The sequence below is a fragment of the Haemorhous mexicanus genome, chromosome 1 (assembly GCF_027477595.1).
Source record: "Haemorhous mexicanus isolate bHaeMex1 chromosome 1, bHaeMex1.pri, whole genome shotgun sequence".
NCBI lineage: Eukaryota > Metazoa > Chordata > Aves > Passeriformes > Fringillidae > Haemorhous > Haemorhous mexicanus.
The window spans coordinates 83,123,321-83,148,104 of record NC_082341.1 but is presented as its reverse complement, the minus strand read 5'-3'; the positions used below and the strand labels follow the sequence as shown (position 1 = coordinate 83,148,104).

The 24,784-nt window shown below is 40.3% G+C and overlaps 1 protein-coding gene across 3 annotated transcripts; it reads right to left on the bottom strand.

The window, feature by feature from the left end:
- Nucleotides 1-3,027: 3,027 nt before the first annotated feature.
- LOC132331409 (carboxymethylenebutenolidase homolog) lies at nt 3,028-10,414 on the bottom strand. 3 transcript variants are annotated; one of them, XM_059854853.1, is made up of 6 exons: nt 10,263-10,414; nt 7,647-7,869; nt 6,758-6,865; nt 5,552-5,694; nt 4,296-4,387; nt 3,028-3,313 (listed from the first exon to the last, which is right to left on the bottom strand). In XM_059854853.1, the coding sequence occupies exons 2-6, from the start codon at nt 7,859-7,861 to the stop codon at nt 3,134-3,136; spliced, it is 738 nt and encodes a 245-aa protein (XP_059710836.1). In that variant the 5' UTR covers nt 7,862-7,869; nt 10,263-10,414; the 3' UTR covers nt 3,028-3,133. The 3 variants fall into 3 exon arrangements, with proteins under 3 accessions (XP_059710836.1, XP_059710843.1, XP_059710842.1); XM_059854860.1 differs by lacking the exon at nt 10,263-10,414 and adding an exon at nt 8,646-8,760; XM_059854859.1 differs by lacking the exon at nt 10,263-10,414 and adding an exon at nt 8,199-8,236.
- Between the last annotated feature and the right edge of the window lie 14,370 nt (nt 10,415-24,784).

Here is a 24,784-nt window from a genome sequence, read left to right as displayed (position 1 = left end):
TCCTTCCCTAGGGCCTGCTTGGAAGAAAAAATAAGACAAAAAAGCCCTTTCAAGACCCAGCAGCAGAGTTCCTTGGAGTCAGAGTTTGCAGCTGAGGAAAAACTGCTCCCCACATTCGTGCAGTTGGTGCTGTACAGAGAGACACATATTTAAAGCAAGTGCACAGTCTCTTGTAATGTACCATAAATCATAGATGCCCTCCTGCCTGCAGGCCAGAAGGTGGAGGGCATTTTTTTATACTGACTGAGTGCACATTATTTTATGGGAATATTGGCACTGCTATGTATGTATGTCCAGGGGAGGAGGGAAGGGGGTGGGTTGAGGGGAGCAGGAGTGCTTTCCTTTGTCTTTGCTGAATATGGCCTCCACACTAAAAGCACATTCCAATTTAGGAGTCAAAGAAGCTGAGAAAAATTAACAAGATGAAACAGTGGCTATCTGGTTTAGGCACCACAGTAAAAAAAAAAAAAAAAAAACCCAACAAAAAAAAAAAAACACAAAACAAATGTGAGCTTGACAAAGAGCAATGCAGAAAAAGGAACAGAGTTGAAGAGGCATTTTGTGGATTAAAAACTGTTGTCATAAATATTTAACTGAAACCCATAAAAAAGCTCCCATTCAGCATCTAAGTAAGCAAATTGGAGTAGAAGTTAAGCCAGTGTAATATTAAACTGATTAAAGATAACAGATGCTACCAAAATGCTTGGGCCAGTATTGAGTTTTCTGAGTCTTTCATCTTAGACAGCGTATTTTACAGAACCACAAAATCACTGCTAAGGTTGGAAGAGACCACAGTGGGTCATCTGGTCCAACCTCCTTGCTCAAGCAGAGTCATCCTGGATGCACAGGATTGCATCCAGGCAGTCCTGGAATACCTTCAGTGAGGGAGACTCCGCAGCCACTCTGGGCAATCTGCTCCAGTCCATGGTTGCCGGCACACTAAGGAAGTTCTTCCCCATATTCAGGTGGAACTTCCCGTACATCACTTTCTGCCCATTGCCTCTTCTCCTATTGCTTGGCACCACCAAGAAAAGTCTGAGTCTGTCCTCTTGACTCCTTCCCTGTAGATACTTACAGACATTGATGAGGTCCCCTCTCTGTCATCTCTTCTTGAGGCTGAACAGGCCCACCTGTCCCAGCCTCTCCTTGTAAGAGAGATGTTCCAGTCCCCTCTTCAACTTTGTTGCCCTCCGCTGGACCTGCTCAGGGAGCTTCATGTCTCTCTTGTACACAGGAGTCCAGAACTGGACACAGCATTCCAGATGTGGCCTCACCAGAACTGAATAGAAGAGCAGCATAACCTCCCTTGATCTGCTGGCAATGACCTTTTCAAATGCACTTGTTTCTGTTTTATTCCTATAAAAACAAATATATAATAAAATGTAACACCTGTCCTATAGCAAGAGACTTTGAATTCTCCAAGGAAAATGAATTTTTGCCAAATATTCTTCAGTTCTACAGTCTTTCCCCATCTCAGGGAAAATTTGGCAACATTTAGCCCTATTTTCTAAGACTTCTGTTCATTCACATAAAAAACCAAGCTGGACAGGTTTGCCAACCAAGACATTACCTTCAGAGAAACCAAGGCTCTTTTATTTAAAATCCGCATGAGAAAATCGTTGTGGAGAGTTCAGTTTCATCATCTCTCTCTGTTCTCATAGCAACCCTGATAAACTGGGCATGAATCCAGAGCTGGGAATTGAATTTACACTTTACAGATTACCTGAACCACAAGCCTACATTGCTTCCTTCCAGGCAGGTTTGTGCATTGTTATGTTCCCATTCACTAGAGCTGGGCAGGCACACACCTCAGGTGTGCCCGTGCCAGGGCATGGAGGTGTCTGCAGTTCTCTCCTGGGAAATTGTTCCTCTTCTCCCTGCTGAGAACAGAACCACGCCAGGACTGGCAGGAAGCTCAGAAGTCACTGTCTGGCCCTTCCCTCTGTCTATAAATCACTGGGAGTCTGCACAGATTGAGCACAAGGGCAGGATCAGGGGAGGCATCATGGAACTTCTCCAGTGTGGAGGGACTGTTTCTTCCAGCATGGCTGATGGCAACAATGCCCTGAAGACCTGAAGAGGTTTTCCCTGCACTGGCTGGACCCAGTAAGAACTGAAGGCTCATCTCTCTGAAAATCACTGAGCAAGGAGATGGAAACACAATGTGTAGTGTCCAAACCACAAAGCAATAATCACTGACCAAAGGCATGAACCAAGGAGAAAAGGAAGAGTTTGCATTTTTGCCTCAGAGGTCGGCACAAAATATTTTTAAAAGATAGGGGATTTTCTTTAATATCAACCAGTGTGCTGCAGAGAGAACTACTTTCTCATGGGACATACTGAGTGCATTGCAGGAAGGAAGGAGTGATGTGAAGAATGGGGTAGAAATGGAGGGGTGGCTGAAGCACTGCTGGGAATCTGGGACCTGAGGAGGGACCCACCTGGTGGGAAACTCCGAAGAGACATGGTGGAGTTCAGAAACACATGCAGCTACAACTCCACCACAGCCTACTTAGGCCTCCAGCTAGGAAAGAGCCAGAGGGAATGTGACTTCCTGAAGAAGCTCTCAGGCATGGCTGGCAGCAGCAAACTCGAAGAGAAAAAATGTTGTGGGGCAATGGAAACCATGGAGGGGCTGCAACTAGAAAGGCAATATTCCTTGAAAGGTCCCCAGGCTCTCACATATTTATTTTCCCCTGAGGGGAAATGAGCAATGTTCAGTACAATATTTTAGCCACATCTATTCCCTCAGCACCACAAATACAGGCAAGACCTCACCAAGTGGTTTTTGGGAATTACACTGTGAGGGTCCAAAGGAGCTGAAACAGGGTAATGTTCCCCCAGTCACTAGGAATGGGCTGTACCTTACCAATAACAACACCCAATTAAATCACAGCAGAGAGAAACCTCTGATAAAAGAACAATTTGTGGAGGTGAGAGGTAACATTATAGCTTTCAGCATTTCAAAAGCCATTTTAAGACCCTACTTAAAGGTAAGTGCAAATAAGTAGAGCTATTGCAGAAGAGTTTTACAAAATATTTTTATGGTTGTAAGAACATTTTAAGCAATACAGTCTGTATTATTTTCTGATTTCCTACAACAATTGATTTTGTTTATTGGCATTATTTTAACCTAAATATATTTATTCAGCCAGTTGATCATATCCTTTCTTCCTTCCTCAATATAAGGTTTATCTTGAGGATTGATATCTTCTCTTTTGCGATGCACAAACCCATGTGTCTGTCCAGGGTAAATTTTAACTTCATAATCAACTTTACAGTTTTGTTTAAGCTTCTGCTCCAGCAAGGTGACCTGAAACACAGAACATTCTATGTTGGCTGAGTACAAAGTTAACACATTCTATATTTACAGTCCCAAAACTGTCCTCATTTTTTACTTTTCTGAAAGACAGACTTAATTTATCCTTGCCACTCTTTTCTCTTCTACTAATTTTATACCTAAATGCATTTCTGTTACTGCACTTTATTTAACTAGGCTTTTTTTTTCCCCAGTAAAACACCAGCATGCAACTGAATAAAAGGTAAAAAAAATATTACATGGATTACTATTAACACCTGTAAAGGTAAAAAACCTACTGCTCAGCATCATGAGGAGGTTTTCATGTAGTGAACACTGTATGAGTTGCTGCTGATAGACCACACATTAAAAAAAATGGGGCAAGAGTTTGAATTAGAAGTTGAGGGAGGAGTGGCAGAGAGAAAAATCAGCAGTTCAAATCAGCAGTGACTGGAATTTTTGCTAGCAAAGTTAAAGCCAACATCACTCAATAAAAATGTGTTTCCCTTTGATCCCCTGGGCAGATAATCATCTTTCTCCAACCACTCTCCACTCAGGCTCCAGAGAAAGGCTGTTGGCAGAGTGACAGAAAGGAGAATCTCTGCAGGACAGGAGAAAAAGGAAAAGGATAGCTCCTTTTAATTCTCCTACAACAAGTGATTCCATTGGAACAGGCATATTTTATGGACCATTGGTATCACTAAAAATGGTCTCCTATCTTAAACTTGTCAGAAGGCTTTCTTTGGATTCTTGCCTTTTTCCTAGGAACTGAAAAATCACCCAAATTTTCAAACAGGAACAGAAAATGCTTTTAGCGTCATGGTAAAACTTTTTGATTTGCGGACAAACAATAAAAATTTGTGTAGAAGTATTGTAAGAGTTAGTGAAAGAGAAAAAAAAGTACAAATTATTTTTCTACTTTGTGTTGATTGAAACCAAATTACAAAACAAGCACGAAAAGCATTAAAAAGACAAATACCTGTGATGGGAAACCCACCTGCTCCAATGGAATAATGTTATCCTTCTCACCAAAAATGAAGAAGGTAGGATGCAGCAAACTGTGTTTGTCCTCAAAACGGCTGATCACTCCTAAGGAAGAAGAAAACATACATACAAGAAGTTATGCTACCTAAAGTAGCTAAAACACCACAAAATCCATACAGTGAAACTTCAAGACATTTTCATCAGTTACAGATGATCACTTTGCAGTGGAATTTAAACATACTCTGCTTAAAAGTCCCTTTTGTCGTGGAATGTTTGCAATGTCATTAGAAATGACATCAGTTGTGTGAAAAAAGGCCAGAGACCACTTCTGTGGGAAAAAATCAAGAAAGAATTGTTACACTTGCCCCATTTTTGTGGGTTGTTTTAAGCAACTGCTTCTGACCACTGTCAGAGACACGGTTCTGTGAGAGATGGACACTTTGGAACTGCTCACCTCTGGCTTGGGAAGACCATTTTTAAGATAATTGTTACTATTCAACATTCCACATACATGGCTATAATTTCAATGTACATATATTTATATTGATATGATTTCATAACAAATTGACACTGTAATTTTGACCATTCAAATGTGTTTGAATAAAAGTTACAGTAGAACTAACCAGCTGCCACCCAGGCTAACCTGGCTACTCTTTTCATTCCTGAGATTATTACAACAGAAAAGTAAAATATTAACACTGTTGTAACAGCAACACTGTTGAATTGACTCAACTGATCAGCAAATCAGTGCAGCAAAACAATCCAAATAATCCTTCTGGAGTAATATCTTCAATTTGCTTTCACCTCTAATTAATATAAGTTGGTCTGGGTTCTTGTAGAAGTACAGAGGTTAATAAGAAAAATATCAAAGGCAGCATAAATGCATTGAGTAATGTGTGAGACTACAGGGTTAAAACAGAGAGCTAAAAATGGGTCCTATTAGTAACGAGGGACCACTGTCTAAAAGATGCAGAAGATGTGCCTAGAAGCCCTTTTGTCATTGCCACAAAATGAGTGAGGCCATGGCATTTGGCACTACGTTCACAGATGTGATCCTCGTCATGCCACTCCTTAAATACACAGATCTTGCTGGGTTACACTTAAGTGCAAAAATGTGAGTGTGCAAAATCAAATCACTTATAAATTATTTATAATAAAATCACTTTGTTCCACTAGAAGTCACACTGAATTTTGTTACAGCAATAGCCCTAAAGAATTGCTTCCCGCACTGGTATTCTGCTCAGAATGCAGCAGGTATTTCAAGCTCACCATAGAGGGACACTCCAGTCTTTAAATGGGGATTTTTCAGCATCAGATGTTGCACTGCCGCTCCACCCCAGCAAAACCCAATGACACCAATCTTCTTCGCACCACATTGGTCCTTTAGATACTTGAGGACGACATCAACTTCTCTGAGACATGCAAATGAAAGTGAGTTAAGGCTCTAGCCTTTTTCTCTGCCTCTTTGGTGGCTGCTGCTCAAAGTCTGGGTGGGCATCAGTCTGCTTCTGGGACAAAGTGACTTTCTTGGCATCACTCCTGGTTTTTCTCTTTCCCTTACTCATCAAATTGTCTTTATCTTAACCCATGAGTTTTCTTACTTTGTTTCCCTTATTCTCTCCCGTGGGAGCAACTGAGTCCAGGTTGTTGGCTGCTGGATGGGGTCAAACCACACCACTACTTTACTATTATTCATTTCTAAAATACAGACAAACTCCAGGGGAGAAGACAAAGGAGAAAACCAGTCTTCTTAGATCATTGTTACTAGGACATGACGTGATTTTATGAACAGCAGTCCAATTAATTCCACAAATATCAGTAGTTATCATGTAGTGGAACACAAATAAAAGTTTGAGACCCACAGCCAGTCAAGAGCATCCTGTTATCACAAATGTGACTTACATGCAAAACATCTCTCACAAGGATGACAAATACTTTATAAAATTGTGGAAGCAAATTTCCAATTGTTTTTCTAAATCAGCAGTTACTTTATGCAGTCATCCTATGTGGCAGATAAAAATGGGAAAAATACAGAAAAGTGGGAAAGCAGTATGCTTTGAACTAGCTGTGATCTGATGGGGAGCAGAAGAAATGATCCCTTGTTACATAGTGTTTGCATTTGCACCCTATCTAAAATCCATGGAATCTGTGCCTTCCTGAGGGATTCAAGTGGATGGAGTGAGGTGCATTTTCTAGCCTTTGCTGTCTCTTTCCTTTTCGTTCATTCATTTTGCTTCTACTTTCTGTACAGACAAACACTGGGAACTTTTATGCTTCAAATATCTACTTTTATCTGTAAAGCACCACTCACATAACCATGAGCTTGTCCCATGAGCTGCATGAACTTTCTATTTGTGGACATTCAGCTATATTTGACCCACTAATAATTTAGGATCTAATTTTACATTTTTACTGAGGCAAACATTCCTATGAAATACGGATGTCCCCTTGGTGGACGAGGAACAATGGCTGTACTTGTCTGTTTTGCCGGCATCTCGTGTTTTCACCCAGTCATTGAAAGATGCCCAGTCATTAGAAGGTTTCCAAGCTTCTTGTCCCACAAAAAAATCTGGGCAGATGGCTCTGCAAGAAAAATGAGAATATTTTATGTCCATGAAATAATACTGGAAAGGGATTAAAGGTAAGGCCATATGTACTACACAACAAATTCTTTTGCTGAACACATAACCCACACCAAAGCAGTATACCAGCAACCCTCAATAATTTTCTACATCTAATAAGGAGACTTAGTATAATTTCCAGTTACATTTTACCCTGTTAAAATTCATTACTTAACCTGATAAATAGTTAACTGTAAATGAAAATCCTTGGTGGTTTCCTACCAAACTTAAAAAAGAAATTCAAAACCAAACTAAAGAAAGTACAATTTACATGGTACATATGTTTAGCCTGGAAGGAACACTAACCTAGTAATACAGGAAAGAGGATACTCAATATGCTTTTCACATATTTGAGAATTTGTTTCTCTATTTGGCACAAGCTAGTATAGTTTCCCTTCCTAGAAAGAGCTTCGGCATCTTTGGAATTTTTACCATAACAGCCAAGTTGCACAGAGGAAGGGAGGAAGCAGGCTGCTAGAGACTCATGAGGATGAAGGATGCAGAACAAGAAAATTTTCTGTTTCTCCCCTTTTCTTCTGTGCTTACCTACTAACTTGTTATGGTAAGACTACTCAATTATTTTAGATTTCTTTCACTGTTTTACCAGGAAGCTCCTTGGAGAAAGGGGTAAAGAAAGACTGTGAAATTATTTGTATTTGTATGGTTTATATGAAAAAAGGGAACAGTTGGTTCAACAAACTTTCTTATTAAAAAGACACTTTGAAAACAGTAATATTTCTTACATGTATCCATTAGTTGCTAGCATATCAGCTATGTATCTGGTGTTTGGGAGTTGCCACCCAAATATGTCATGGATCACAATGACAGCTTTGTCGGTGCTGGCAGAAGGTTTGCAGACGTACGCCTTGATGTGCCCAACTTGTACCTCCTGCCCACGGCCTCCATAGTCAAACCTGTCTCCAATATCACATGGGCAGGGCCTCGATTCGTTGGCCATGTGTGATACTAAGGGAAAAAAAAAAACCATTCAGTAGCGAATACTGCAGCATGCCACACTGAAAAACATCAGAAGACAGTAGTAGTATTGGCTATTGAATTTTTTAATCATTACAATAATAGGATTAACATGCCCATTACTGTTTGATCTAAAATGAAGCATTAGTCAATAAACCCATTGGATTATTTGACTTATATGTTTCTTGTTAGAGTTTCTTATGTTATGAAGTCTTCAGCAGGGACCTGGTACATGCTAGGATTTCCATGCCCTACAGTGAGTAGTACAATAAAAATAAAGTCATGAGCAAGCAGCAAGGCAACCATCACAAACTATTTACATAGCGATGAAGCCAGTCCTTCCACTCTTCATCATGTGTATTTCCTGTCAGGAATGCATAGCTTTCTTTAGTAGACAGAAAAGGCTTAATACAAGTCTCAGCATTTTGAAAGAAAAAACCGACAGCTACTATGTAGAAAGATATAACTACACATAGATTAAGCATTATATTTTCATCCAGGGACTTTAAATATTACATAGCTGAAATTTTCAGTGTCAATAAATCCTTTTCCTAAACAGCTTTAGCCTCAGGTGTTGCAGACTTATGAAGAAGGATACTTAGGAAAGATGCAAAGAAAAAAATTTACCAGCACTGAACATAAAAAACCAAATTCCTAAAGTTGAGCCAAATCTTTTATCAGGAAGGTAAGGGTAGGGTATGGTTAATTTTTTTCAAACTATTGCTTAAATGAAAATAAACAAGTAATTCACAAAGGTCAAAAAGTACCCGCAGAATCTAACACATCTGTAGGCAGCTCCTTGGACTCAAGTTAATGATTTTCTGCCATCAAGCTTAGGTTAACCAACTGAGTGAACAGACCTGAATAATTCCTTTGAATATTCACAGAGCATCTACAAATGATTCAAGAACATGGAAAGAATTTAGATAAAGCTTTACCCAAGCTGTCTACAGATAAATCATGTGTATTGCCATAGAAACTTTGCTAGTAAGGAAACAAGGATCTTCAAACTTGACTGTGTCAAAAAGACAGAGAGAAACAGTAAACAGCAGATTACTGAACTGTTCCTGGACAAGCGGGACTTAAAGATTTGTGGCAGTAAAGAAACAGTTTTAGGAAAGCCAACAAACAACCTAGCAGCCAGAAAATTTGGACAGAATTCTAGAGGCCAATATATACTGGATTTGCAGACTTTAACATTTAGAATCTCCCAAGCAGTCTCACCAGGGCTAGACTGCAGATACCAGCAGATTTCATTTTTGCAGATCAGATCAGTTGTGTGTATTTGAAAGCTGTATTATCTCTGGGCACACATCTATACAAGTATTCTACCTTTTCTTTTTTAAAGAAGCCACATCCATAAATGTACTTTTTTCTCTACCAGTTGTGGTCTCACATATAGGACTTCTAATTTAAAATATGTTAACCAGGAAAAAATTAATTAATAAATGATCATATAAGGCAAAACATAGTGCAAATATATAATAGGAAGAAGTTCATAACTAATTTTCCATTTACAAACTGCTTCCTTTTGATTAGACTAAATCAGAAAATAAAAGAAAATCATGGATTAAATATTGAAGACACATATACTTCAGAACTCCAGAAAGAAATACAACGAACGCCCTTACCCGTATATCCTCAAAAGCTTTAAGTGAACACATTGCATACTATCTGATAAAATGTAAAGCAACATACAGAATATGAACTATTTAAAGATGTAGATATATTCACTGATGAAAACATCTCCAGATGCAAGACTGTGAGGGATAGCATTGGCTTGTATGGTTTATAAACCACATACACTTGCAAGCTCTGTAGCATAGGCAAGACACTTCAGTGTTTCTGCACCTGCTGTACTACATACAAACAGCAACTCTTCCCATTCCTAAGATGCTATTGAAACATTGCTTAAAAATTAATTTCCCCCTCTTACATTTATCAAAGCTATTATTTTAGGAGGATCTGAAAACCCACAGCCTTGGTGTACCACCACTTCCACCTGCAAGCACTTGAGAATTTATTGGAAGACCGAACAAGAATTGATTTTCAGATACTTGACAGCTAGTAAAAATGTAAAGATTTCGCTGTGTGGTACCATCAGTTTAAACACACTCTCCTGAGTCTTCCCCCTCAGAGGTCTTCCCCACCTCTGGAGGGAAAATAACAGGTTTCTGAACCATCATCTCAAAAAAAAAAAAAAAGGGGGGGGGGGGGAAGAGAAGAAAGTAACCCCCAATTGCAATTAAATGAGCTTGCACTCTGCCTGCAAACAAAATGAAAGCTTCCCGAACATGCTGAGTCACACCTCGCAAGCACTTGTTTACGTTTCTGAGGGGAAAAAAAGCCATGACTTATAAAAACCCAAACCAACCCACACATACCTGTAGCTGTGCGAGACTCTAGAAGCAGGATGCAGGAGCTCAGCGCGCCTGAGCTGGATCCCAAACGAAGCGCTAACTCCCCAAACGGAAGGGGAGAGCGCAAGGACCGCGTTCCTTTAAAAGAGAGTTACATAAGCCCCTGCCTTTATCTTTGTGCCTCGCCCAGTGACGAAGGGCGCTCTTTTTAAAGCTGTTCATTTCACTGCTACCGTGGGTGGGGTGTCCTGCCATGGCTGAGCACCAAGCCGTCTTTTGAACTTGCATGAAATGGTACTCACCCCCGGAGGGCTTTTTCTTTAATGTTTCTAAAATATGTTGATTTAGCTGAACAATCCAGCTAGATTTTTTTTTTTTTTAAAGGGTGTTCCTTTGTTTTTAAAGTTTGGGGTCGATCCACTTTTGAACACTACATTGACGCAATTAATTCCTGAGACTATTTCTCCATGGGTAAAAGGCATATTTAAAGTCATCAGCAGGGTGAGGTAGTGAAGTAGAAATGTCATTTCAAAGCTCTATATTAGACAAAGGTTGTGCACTACAGGAAAAATATTTTCTCTTCAGAATGAAAATAAGTAGCATGTAAGAAAGTAATAACTTTCTAGATTGCTGTACCTCCGTGCCATTCAATAAGTGTTTAAAATGGAGACATTTTTATCCTACCACAGGATACTTTATGCATTTATTTTCTTTTTCATTTATAGTTTCTGGCTGACCCTTGTATCCTTCCCATTCTCCCAAATTTCTTTTTATGGGTTTGTTAGGATTATTTTGTAAAGACCTTCAGCTAAATGTATTAGCGATCCAAAATTCCCTGTTTCCTCAGAGGTGCATCTCTGAGGTAGACTAAAATGTGTGCTAGTGTAACACACTTTTGCCTTACAGTTTAGTCCTCATATATAAGGTGTTTGCTCATATTTTAAGTTACTTCATTAGTGCTCTTTGTTTGCAATCCCTAAAATAAAGTTAAACAAATGAAAAAAAGCCTATCCAAGAGTTCCAAAGCAAAGTCATAAGGCTCAAAATCCAGCCCTTTTGTTTTATGTTTTTTGGCTCTTCCCACTTGTGTGCGACAAATTACAGGACACAAGGACATTAGGTCCTCTGTATCAACTTTAGAGAACAGCAGTCAAATAAATGAGAGAACAATGTGAGTTTTCAACATTCACAGAAAACAAAAATGGCAGCAATGCTTGCAGAACCTTCTCTCCACTTGAGCTGTTTAACCGCATTTCCACCTTTCTTAATCATGTGGAAATAATTCTTTGTATGTAAAACTATTCCACTTTACCTTATTATTAAGGTTCAACTTTGGAAACTAAACTGCTTTTGATTTCCTGTTGTTTCATGTTCCTTGATAGGTAATCCATGCTGATTTTTCACTTAGAAGTCATAACTTAATTCAATGCATCCACAATCTCAGTACATGCATTTGGCTGCACTTCACAATGTAAACACGTGCCTCTTTCAGATCTCACTTTCCAGCTCCTACTCAGAGACTTACAGTTTTATCATGAATATTTGGCTTTACTTGTAGGAACCATAATATTATATGTTATATATATTATGCATATATAAAAATACACATATATAAAATACACATTTATAGCATAACTCTGATAATATGGTTCAGTAGCTGCCTACCCTTTCATTTCACGAAAATACTGCATGTCAGTTTGTTTTTTTTTCTTTTTGCTTAGTCACAGTGTTAGTGTTGCAGTTCACATGCCGTTCCAGGATTTATGAATGACTGCTGTTCTCTAAATAGACGTCCTGATCGTCCTCTCCCACATTAACAAACCTTCTAACGCTAATGGAACACCATTAATGTAGAGTTATCCGTGTTTGACACGGAAAAATTACGGCACAATACACTTCCAGACTTCTGCATTCTTCTCCTGGAAAATATGTGTTATGACAGCTGTATCACCCAGGAAACAGCTGCATTTACACGTTACATATAGGTGGTGTCACACAGAAATCAGCAGTTAATCAGCAGTTTCAGGTCAGGATTCTCTGAGGACCTCCCCATGAGAAAGATGGAGGGCCATTAGCAGCATATAAAGTAGGAACACCTTAACAATCCCATTAGGAGAAATACAGGTCATTAGTACTGTTGACTATCTTTACATGAGAGACACCACAATAAATATTTCTCTGATGGTATATTTAATTTGAGAGACTGTCATTAGTAAAATTAAGACTTCCCTAAATTACATTTTTCTCCCCATTTAAATGATATGCAGTCTTTATCTGTAGCACTGAAAAGGTGAAAAGGGACATACACTCATGTTTGGTTTTCTAGTAGCTTTAGAAGTGCCTGATGAAGGCAGCTGGGTTCAAACTAATGATCACGAGCCTTTCTCCCTCTTTAATTATGGGGCATAATTAAACCATGGAAGTCACAGTCACAAGGTGAGCTAGAGCTCAGCAGTTCAAGCAAGTTCCAAAAAGGGTCTGGCAAATCTACAGACTCTTGGTCCACCAGTGGCCATTTGACACAGTTGCAGGACTGGCATAAGAAATTTTTAGCTCAGAAATCCTCTGAAGCACAGGTTGCCAGGATGTTTAACAAGGGGGGAAATTCCTTACTGCTGGCCACAAATGGAGAATGGGTGCTGAGGTGGATGCAGTATTGAGCTGATGAGACATGGAGAATTGTGTCATATCACTGACAGAAAAACTAAGGAACAAGATACATCGTGCAAAAACATGGACTGTTTTTGAAATGTGAGATTTCTTCTTCAGGTAGCAGCCATGGTTGTAAGCCTCACATTAAAATGTCCCATCTGCACATTGCAATGCACACTTCACCTCCTAAACTGGTCAGTTTAGAAATCTATAGTGTTTCACTGAGCCACAGGGAATCCAAGAAAGTAGAACCCCCCCTGAATAACCTTAGCCACAGATTTTGAAAGATGTGTGCTCCCTTACATCACCTGCTAAACACACATCTGCCTCCAGGCTATAAGTCAAAAAAGCTTCACCTCTCTAAATGAGCTTCACCAAGCAATGTGTTTGTGTTCCTAAATTTTGAGCTTGTGATTTATTTGGAACAAGGGCCATAATACACAGATTAATTTACCTTTAGTCTAACTTCAAATGTTAATATGGATCTCAAGGAACTGGAGAGTATTGCAAAGCATGTTAAAGCATGGCATCTACTTTTGCATTGAGACTCTAGAAAATTTGTTAAAAGGAGGGCTCCCAATTGCAAAGACATGGACATAACAAAGGTATTTCCAATGTGAAATATATGGCAGAGCCACATACACCATAACTGAACAAAAAGCCTCTAACAGACACGTTTGGGTGCAATTTACCACATCCTACATGGTTTGTGGGTTCCTAGGACCAAAGGAAAGTGTCATACAGCAAAGGATAGGTCCCTGAGTAGAGTACTCCTAATCAGCAGTGGAATTCTGATGAAACTTTTCTACTTGGGTTAGTAACCATATTTTTACAAAAGAAAGAGACTTAAATATATATCTATAGATAGATAGATAGATAGATAGATAGATAGATAGATAGATAGATTTTATTCTTTGCCTAGGTTACATTAGCCCTTCTATGTCTCGTTCTATTTTTCTGCTTGTTTTTTTTTTTTTTTTTGATCTTCAAGCACTATTAGGAGACTGAGTTTTAACTTACAATTTAGGATGGAAATTAAAACATGCAGAAATCAAAGATGATGGAAGCTATTAGCATATTTGATGAAGGGGAATTGTCATCTTTTTCATCAAAAATGAAAGATTTAGGCTTCATGAGATTGAATATATCATCAAAATCTTAGATTAGTCCTAGAAAACATGAAAATAAACTCTTCAATTGACATTTTAGGGGAAATCCAGACTCAAATAGAGCATTCTGCTTCTGCAGTGAGAAATTTTCATATCTCACACAATATGTAGCCATACATACAAGCTTTATTTTGAAGCTACTGGTATCATGGCTCCTCAAGAGATACATTTCTAGAATAAAACTCTATTTAAGCCAGTTTCTTAGTATAGACAGAATATCTGAATTAAGACTTCAAAGATATTTTCTGTGCATACAAGCTCGAGTTCTTTCAAACTGACTGGGAGAAACAATGTTTTAGTAAGCAGTCCAAAATGAACATTCTGAGAACATCAGGAAAGGGCAGCTCAGCTATCCCAGCTTCTTGAACAGAGCACAAAAGGAAAGCTGTTGTTAAAATAAAGGAAAGCTGGTGTTAAAATAGCTGCAATCTAACTTTACAGAGCAGCTACAACAAAAATAACACTCTCTGCTCCTGGGTGAAGTTGTGGCTCTGCAGTATGCAGAGCAGTAGTAAACAGGAAAAAGGAAGCTAAATTGGGAAAGTGACCCAAGGACAACATGTATGTCTGTCCAGATCCAAATTAAGGACATGTCTGCTATGACCCCTTCCAAAACTAGGAATAAATATCCTCACCACCCTCTTCTTTGCATAGTATCCTTCCAACTCTGCTAAAAATATCTCTCTTCATCAGGTGATAGCCTCATTTGAAAAAATGATGCTGCATCAAGTGTTTAGGCTACACAACACGCTTATGCATGTGTACCTGCTTGTAGGACATTCTTGGATCTCTACCACAGAGAGATGCACCGGCCTTTAATTCCAAGTGTGTGATCATCAGGTGACCCACATCAGCACCACCCATTCAAAAACCAATGACCCCTAATCTCTTTGCACCACACTGCTCCCTCAGGTATTTCAGGACAGCATCAGCTTCTCTGGAACATGTAAGGAAATGCAAATCAAGCAACCATAGTAAAACCAGTATCTGAAAATACAAAAACACAGAGGTGCATATATGACTGTCACCATTTTATGCTGCTACTATATTTTCTTTTGCATACTTCAAATAATAAATTATTTCAGGTAAATGTTAGAGGTTGCTAATCTGATATCATCAGAAAGAGAAAAAAGATATTTCAATGGGATTCAATTAAAAAAGCAACATAACTACATCAAAGAAAACCTAAAAGGATGGATTGGAAAAGGATGGATATTGATTACACATCTACCTAAGGGGTAAAAAAGCTTGTCATTCTGGGAGAAGCTGGACCAGTTTTTGTCATGTAAATTTTGATAGAAAACTAGTAGAAACATCTCTAGAAAATACTAATACTTATTAGCCAGTGAAAATGCTGACAATAACTGTAAGTTGTCATCTGGGATATTTGTTGCAGGGAAGTCAATGCAACAAACATGGTAGATGTTTTCAGAACCTACAAGGTAGCCTGAAATACATCTTGCTGAGATGCTGTGCTATGAAAACACCCGTTTACCCCTGTAGCATGTGTCGCCATGCAGAGACAGTAAAGAGAAAGTATCGCTGGGAGCTCGGTGGCAGTTCAGGCTTTTATGTCACCTCCAGGCTGTTCCCAGCCCCAGTTCCTCACCCCTTTGGGCACCAGTGAAATTCCCCAATAAACCAGCCTTGAAAACACGGCGTTATCTGCCAACACACAAACACACACAACAAGCAAATTAAGTGCCAAGAAATTCCTTCCTGACTGAAGCTGACACTTGAAACGTGTGAATTGCCTGTAAGAAATGCCAGGCAGCACCCAACCCTGCCTTCCCATTGCAGCAGACAGGGGACAGATTCCAAGCTAAAATGTTTCCAAGACAACTGCCCCCTGTGAGACAGAAGCACTCTGGAAATGGTCCAGTTATGTCTCCCATAACCTTCTCACCAAATACCCAAGCTCAGCAACGTTCGATGCAGCTACTCCCAATAATCCAAGAGATTTGCTCTCCCAGGAAAGTTAATTAGTTTGGCCTCTAATTAGTCTGACCCCTTCTCAGGGTTGTCTTGCCAGCAGCTTCCCTCTCTGTTATTAAGGCAGCAGAGCCTGGTAGTGACAGGTCTTTGCTGATAAGTGTGCGGGCAGTGCTGCACACAGGAGGGGTGTGATACTTCGCCTGGCTCCCAGCTCCACGTTCCTAGGGAGCCACTGGCCCTCACTCTGCCAGATGATACCTTCCTGGGGGCAACTACACAATGCTGGGAAAGTTCTCTGGCACAATCAATAACTCCTTTCTTCTTTCCATACAATGCCTTAAAGGATCAGTCTGTTAAACTCAGTGAGACATCAGAATTGTGGTTTCTCACGATTTGAGTCAATGAGCACTTTTAAACTGGGCTTTTTGAAGCAGAGGAAGCAACTTATATCAAAAGCAGATGACAAAAAATCTCCACCAAGCCACTACTAAGAAAGTTGTCCATGAATTATCTTCATGGCAAAATCATTGATTCCATCCACTTCTAGGAAATCATTTCAAAAGGCCACTTTTGCTATTGTAGCTAAAATAGCTGCATCCAATCCCAAACAAAACAAAACCAAAAGAAAGCCCAAACTAAACCAAATAAAAACAAGCCAAACAAAAAAAGTGGGAAAAGGCGGTTTCTGACAGCAGCAGGCAATGTGATATCCAGCTTCCTGACATTTTACTTGGTATTTTCCTGCCATCTCAAGTTTTCAGCCAATTCTCAAATTCAGATCACTCATCAGAAAGTGTCTAAAACTTCTCCTCCTCAAAAAAGTCTGGGCAGCTGGCTCTGCACACACAGACACAAAAATCAAAATTGAATTAATTAATCAAACACTGAGAATTTTTTTTGGCCCTTCATTGCATGGAAGATTTCTATCCAGACATAATTTTGATCTTTTTTCCTGAGAAAATAATGTTTTTAAATAACATTGTTACCTATTCCCCAGAAATACCTATGAGCATTAGAAAACATTAAATATACCTATAAATGCTTTTTTTTCAAGTACTAAACCACAAAATACATTCTGTGATACAAATCTGGAAAATATTAATAATCTTATAGGTAGTGTTTAACCTGTTTTTCCTGGGTTTGGGTACATAATTTGAAACTATACACAGTAAAACAATGCATGATCTTGTAAAAGATGATAAAACTCTGTCCTCATTACAAAAAATTTACATTTTGCATACAACAAATAGCATTTAACCTAAATCCATCATTGATGGGTTCCATGTGAATCAAGACAATTACATAAAATAGTTGTTTACTGCAGAGCACATGGTGAGGCTTACTTAGGAGCTTGGAAGGAACCAAAACAACAGACTCCTGATGGACTGAGGTCAGCAAAGAACAAGTGAAGGGAAACTGTGTGGGAAGAAGGGGAGTAGTGTTTTACTCATCTGGTGACTGGAAAAAGGGAAGTGCAGTAAGAGTCCACTCAGTACTGAGCTCCTCCTGCATCACGGGATGCAAACCCCAGCTCAGGATGACCTTGGCTGAAATGTGTCTCATGACCAGCAGCAGTTGTGGCTTACCAGTGGAGGGCAAAGTTTCCTGGTGCAGAAGGGACTCTGGAGGCTGCCATCACTGGGTCACCACCAGGTGTTGCTGTGTGTTCTCCCAAGCCCATCCCAGGTGGAAGCAATGGGATCCCTGGGAAACAGCAATCATCTTTCACTTATTAAAATGTCTTTGGTTCTCTCCATCCCCAGACACACCTCACGGATGTTATTGAACATGGTGAAATGACTGGATCATTTTGGCCTAAATCAGACTGAAGTATGTTACAATCATTTCTTTTTCTTCACCTTGTTTGGTCATTTCTATAATTTCTATTAAAAAAAACAAAACCAAAAACAAAACAAACCAGCAGTGACATCCAGAGCATAAATGTATTTGGAAATGTATGGGCAAAACTCTGCAGCCTTTGCATAAGAATCTGTCAGAAACACATAGTGCTCTGCAAGTGAACCTTCCCAAACCATGCAGAAGAACAATTTTTCCCACTCAAACTGATCTAATACGGCAATTGTAGCCATCAGGCTTAATATGGTCTCTGAAATGGAGCTCCCAGAGCTCCTCACCCCATACTGCACTAGGAAAAATCTGTCTGTTTTCCTCTCAGTAAGCATTGATGCACCAGTTCAGCAGCATCTTGGAAGATTCATACAAGTTCTCTTCATTCAGACACTGCTGCCTGAAAACGCTCAGTTCTCCTGAAGCCTTCTTCCCTTGACCACCACATTCTTAATGGTTTGGGTGCAGGGAAAGAAGGTATCCCAAAAACAAGTATAGCAGAGTACGAATCACAGGGGAAATTTGCAAGGTGGTATAGAAAAATTCTAATTGATCAGACACTGGGCACTTTTGACAGAGCAGGCTCTTGCTGTAACAAAGCAGCACATTGTCATAGCAGTGATTTGCCAGCATCCTGGGCAGCATGAAGGGTGTGTGTCCAGTCTCACACTGACAACATTGGCGTTTGGTCACCAGACACACAGGCTTCCAAATATGGAGCAGAATAGGGGACATGAGGAAAGACAGGGAGCAGACAACAGACCCTTGCATTGTTCCAGTGTATCAGTAAAACCCCAGTGCTTGCAAAGGTACAGTTTTTTTCTCCAGAGACAGTTTCTCCTCCTTGCAGTTCCACAGACAGATCTCAGCCACACCACACCTGTCTGCTGACATCTGGCTTCCCTCGTGCTCCATAGGCTCAGTGCATTGATGGCACCCTCTCTCCAAACTAGACTTCTACAGAATCAGGTGGAGGTTTGCCTTTTTATACTGCATGCCTGTTCAAACCCCATATGAATGTCTGTAATGTATAAAGCAAATGTTGTATATTGCATCATATACAGTTGTTGCAAGATTTTTCTGCATTTTGGAATTTAACTGTTGCAGGACATTAATTGAAAATGAATGTGAAAGCTTTGAAGGGGGTAGGAGATTGTATATAATATCCATGTGTGCATATGGACCATTCATATGCACATATTCAATATCATATTCAAAATGTATGACATTCATTCATATTTCTGCTGATGGAAATTTTTTAAAAATCTCATCATATAACTCAGATTTAATTATTTTATTTTAACAAGGCTTACAAAAACAGAATACATACCTGTGTTTCAGAACACGCTATTTTTAAAAAGCTGTCTCTCTTTGCTGGGAAAATATGCAGAATCACTTTTTACTGCATCATGTTTTTAATATCCTACACATTCTACATGTGCAGTCACTTTTTCTGTCATAAGCAAAGAATGAAGGAAGCATGCTATGCTCTACCACACTACACAGCACTGTTCCTCTTTGGGTCTGCATTATGGAAATATATTGCTCAAACCCCCCTGGTAATAGTTTCCTTTCATATATAACAGTTCTAATGTAAGGCTAGAAATCAAAAGTGTGGGATTTTCTTGGAAAATTAAAGATTTCTTACATGTATCCATTAGTCGTTAGCATATCAGCCATGTATCTGGTGTTTGGGAGGTGCCGTCCAAATATATCATGAATCGCAATCACAGATTTGCCTGTGCTGGCAGGTGGTTTGCAAATGTACACCTTGATGTGCTCAACTTGTACTTCCTGCCCCACAACCCTCATAGTCAAATCTGCCTCCAGTATCACACGGGCTGGGCCTCATTCATCAGCCATCTAGGAATCTGCAGGAAAGCAGAAATGCAAACCAGTTGTTATCTGCAATAAGAGCTATGATTATGAGTCAATCTTCATGCAGTCCTCCCCAGCCCCCTCCAGACACCTAATGATATCCACTTGGTATGGCAAAGTTGGAAGGGAAATTCCAGGTGTTTATTGTAAACAGGCTGTTGAAATGTTTATGACATAAATGTTCATAAATTTCAGGTCAGTCAGCATAACCCATGAGAGTGTTAAGGGCAGAGGAAGGGTTTGTGTCAGTCCACCAATCCTGGCTCTGTGCCTGGAGCAATTCAGCATGTGATAGCTACATTTCCATGTGATGCCCCCACACACCACTTCAAAACCACTTCTCTCATGTGGTCTTACAGTTCCTCCTCACACACTGGCACCTAGTAACCTTTTGCTGTAACTCCTGTGGGACCCCACTGTCATCATGCTGTTTTTCTGACTGTTGTTCCCTTCTAGCTTTCATTCTGTATGTCCCCTTTCCCTTCCTTTTTAGGGACTCCAAAGCTGCTGCTTCCTACATGCACTTTGCTGGTCTCTTGTATCCCGTCCATACATAATCCTTTCCCAGGGAGCCCATCATTAACTGGCATCTCTAAAGGTTCCAATAGTCAGCTTGAAGAAGGTAGATCAGCAGAGGGTTTCTTTGCAAAGTTATAAACTGTGCAGTCTGAGCTGAGATTGATCAGAAGAATAGATACATACACCAGTGCTGTGCCTATAACACATCCTCATACAGCACAGATACAGAAGTTCTCCAGAGGTATGCATTTTAAAGGACAAGCTGAAAACTAGTCCATTTCTTCTCAAGTGAAGAAAGGTCCTATAGAGTTTATGACTGAGGAGGTCTTCTCAGATGAAACTCTCATGCTCAGTTTGGTTTCTTGAATCTTTCAACAGGAGACAGGGCACTGTAGCATCTTTTTAAATCAAACTAACATTTGGTGATCCCTCCTCTTCCCCTTCATGGGTATTAGGTAGTCATACAAAGGGCATTTATTTTACCCTAGTCTAAGAAGCTGTTTAACACCTTGCTCTGCTGTCACTCTTCACTGATCAAAATGGAACTGTTTGCTTATTCCCATGTAAATGCATGTACTGGAACAATATTCCTTGGTCTGGCTGGTCCCCTTACTAAAGTAAAATGCAGCATGCTGGCAATAAAAATCAAACGTGCTCTTCAATGCTGAACTGTTTTTTGTTACTTATCTTAGTTACTTATCTCATTCTAGATTTTCTGACTAATTAAAATAGATACTCAAATACACTTCCAATAATCCCTCTTCAATTTCGCTGCTACAATTGTAATGCAGTAAATGATATTAAAAACAGTTTCAAGGTTAATTTATCACATAAACCCTCTCTAGAAAATAAAACCAAATAGCAAATCAATTTGGGTAAGACCCACTTTGGGCAGAGTCTTATCTGTGAACTCCTAATTTTGCAGCCAGAGCATAACAGCATCTGTGCTGTTCTCCCACCCACAGCAATGAGCCTGGGGCTATAGCATCAACAGAGAAATAGGTAACAAGACTCCAAACAGCACTAGTTTGAAATGCTTCTCCGCCTCCTCCTTCATCCATCTATTTATTCTTCTCATTGCTCGTCAGTCCTTGTCCAGTTTTATTCTATGGCATCAAGGTGGCTACTCCCCATTTTCTCATGCAGCAGAGGAGTGCCAGACACAAATCTGTTTCCACAATGCTTCATTCTGTAGCAGAGGTTTCTCCTGCCTGAGCACTGGTGATGCTTGGATGGCAGAAATTCAGATTTGCCAGCTGCTATTCTTTGAATACTACTTTTCCAGTGTTAAATATTTGGGATGCCCCTATCAGTTGAGTTCTAGTTTGCCGAGGAATTTTAAAATGATTTTGCACTATTTGGCCAATTAAGTTGAACAGAGAATTGCAAGGAGATTAACTCAGCATTTTGGTACTAATACCATTTGCCACAGTTAAAATTTCTTTAAGCAGCTTAATGTAACTCTATTTATACTTGCTTATGTTGGAAAAAGAAAGGTCTAGCTGATGATGAGCAAGCATAAAGAGAATACCCTTGGGTTATAATTCAAATTATTCTTCTTCCAACTTATTGACTTATCAAGCGCTAATGATGTCCCAAGGTAATTTGATTTTGCTACATACAGGAGATAAACTGATAAATATTCAGTAGTGTGATGGTGCTGTATGACAAACCAGGGTTTTCTCTGAATAACTACAGACTCCTAATGAGGAGATGACATTTTGTCTTATATCACACCCCAACAGGCTGGTGCCTTGCTGCATGCAGAGACAACATTCAACAACTTTGCTTGCTACAGCTTCCACTTACTGGGAAGCCAGGTTTCCTCTGACACTGGTGTACTTTTACTGCAGGATTTGACAGAGACCATTCAGAGTGTTGATTACTGTAATTAGAGCCAAAGTCCCTAAAAGTCTTCTTGGTGGCTGTCAAGGAAAGGGGCCCCATCTTGTGGACATTTTCTGGAGCAAGTATGGTTTGGCTGCGAAGCTGTTAACCACGGTGCTGTTAATGCAGTGCTGAAAACAAGCTGTGATAACCAACTGCAGCACATCTCGCCTAAACCAGAGTTATATCTGGGCTGAGAAGTGCAAAACCGACCTCATTTCCTTCTCTCAAGGCAAACCATCCTCCAGTTTCTGTAGGTATGAGGCATCCTGCCTCAATACAGCTTTTAAAGAAAGACCTGGAGGGCACTTTTGCATACTACTTGCAAACTCTTTACCTGCTCACTGAAGAACAGCAATGAGAAAAGAGGAGGGTGAGCAGAGATGAGGTCAGGGCATCCACCACCAGTGAGATCAACCAACCAACCAACCCAAGGAACAATTTCTCAGGCACCCCAGAGGCCATGGCACATGTGGCCACATGCTGTGAGCAGCAGGAGAACCTGGATGCCCAGAATAGCTGGAGACACCCTGTGCCAGCCCTGATGACCCATGTCTCGGTGCCTTTGGAGAAGAGTACAAGCAGGCTTTCACATCTCTCCTATAAAATCTGTTTACACAACGTATAGCTGCATCCCACACATGCTATCCCACACCCACGACACCTGGATCATAGGGACAAGTGTCACCTAAAGAGGCTCCCCACTGAATGCTATTTTTCAAGAAGATGAGAAGTATTTGGGAAAGCAGTTTCTATCCCACTTCCAACAGGTTTTAACACCAATAATGCAACCAGCATTTTTCACTTCAGGACAAACTAAAGCAGACACTGCTTTTACAGCCCCCACAAATTGCTTTTTTCAAGACCTTCATCACCCTTGTCCTTTGTCTCCTACAAAAACGATGTAGTGTTTGGTGCTGCCTTCACAAAGCCATTCACTTGGAGAATTTTTCTGAGGTTGTGTAGGTACAGGAGTGGTGCCAAAGGCCTGGAGCTCTCCTTGGCACACATGGAAACATTGTGGGACTGGGGCCTCAATGTTTGACAACATAAGATACAGCTGTGGGGATGTCATCATGGGACCCAGAGATACCCTCTGGGGACATGGGTAACAGACTTGTACTGAAAGGTCAGGTCATCATGGAGATTTTAGGGATCAGGGCAGGTTGGAGGTTGAAGATGCCCTTGGAACTCACCTTGTCCAATCTCCCATGGGCCAGGACAAGACCACACCATTCAAAGTTTCACTCACCCTGAAGGTCTTGAACCTCTCCAAAGAGGGAGATTCTGTCACTTCTCTGGGGAGGTTGCCCCAGAGAAGTTGTGAAGCATCTCAGAGCTCCATGGTTCATTAGTGCCTGCTGCCTCCTTACCTCCTGCTATGCCCTCCCAACATGACCTTCTCCACTGCAGCCGTGGAGGGTGTAGATGGAGGCAGCCCCCCAGGCCAGACAATCCCAACTCTCTCACCCTGTCTCCACGGGAAAGGTGCTCCAGCCCTCTTACCATCTTGATGGTCCCAAGGTTATTTTGGCCCACAACCTGTTTCTGATGCCTTCCTTCATTCCTGAGAACCATGAAGGCAGCCATTGGCTAGGTCTAGTAAGTTATCTATTTGTGTCAACACACTGCCAGCCACCATCTTCCCAGGGCAAGTCAGGAGCATTTCAGGACATGTGTGGCCTTTTTGCTGCAAATTAAGCCTGCTTAGTCCTAGGGCTGTGATCTAGGCATGTCTGTATTGCACCATTTTTCAGTCATCTCAGGCACATTCATCTCCTTTGCCTTAGGAAAACATTCTGTTCCTAGTTTGTCTGGAAAATTTGTGCATCCATTTTCTATGCTGTCCCTAAGAATTAAAAAGCAAAAGCTAAAGTGCTTGAACGTAGTGAATCTAAAGGAAGACAAATCTAACAATCCCCTGCATGACTATGGACTAAGTGCAAGTATTACATAAATAATTAATGTCTTCAGTCCTAACTCTTCGTCATGCACAACACGCCAGTAGACCAGGCTTGTTTATTAGTACTGGAAGAACAAAAGAGTCTCAGTTCCAGCATTTTTTGGATGGCAAAGGAGCAAATCACAGTGATGATACATGTATTGCACTGCACCTTACAGTGTACATTTTAATGTACAGCAGTGACCTTGATTGTGTAATTTTGTCAGTCCTCGAGTTTAAGAGATAACCACTTGCGTCATGGATTTCAAGGTCTCCGATACAACTGAAAAGAAAAATTACTGTTTTTGCATACCTTAAAATGCCCTTATTTACACACACACACACACACACACACACACACACACACACACACACACGCACACACACACGCAAAAATCCTTCTTTCTTCTTCCACCTGAAAACTTATTGACTGCAAAGCTGTACCTCAGACTTGGGAAATAAGCAGCATAGATTCCCCTATTAGTTATGTTCGTGGATATAAATATTTTCCATCTGAAGTTGTGCCACAATATAATTTGTATGACTGTGACTCACAGTTACCCAGAGATGGCTCTCCATCTTCACCAAAGATGAAGGCAGCAAATAGTCTTAAGAGACACTTCCCTGGCAAAGCAAGGAAAGGTAAGGCAAGGCAAGGCAAGGCAAGGCAAGGCAAGGCAAGGCAAGGCAAGGCAAGGCATCTGCTGCCAAATTGG

What these genes read in the sequence shown, in the direction of transcription:
- LOC132331409 (XM_059854853.1), bottom strand. Translation starts at nt 7,861, where the DNA reads ATGGCCAACGAATCGAGGCCCTGCCCATGTGATATTGGAGACAGGTTT. An exon ending in GATGCCGGCAAAACAGACAA is followed by an intron (nt 5,695 to 6,757) that starts GTACAGCCATTG and finishes TGCATGTCTCAG; the next exon opens with AGAAGTTGATGTCGTCCTCA. An exon ending in GACTGGAGTGTCCCTCTATG is followed by an intron (nt 4,388 to 5,551) that starts GTGAGCTTGAAA and finishes CTTCTTCCTTAG; the next exon opens with GAGTGATCAGCCGTTTTGAG.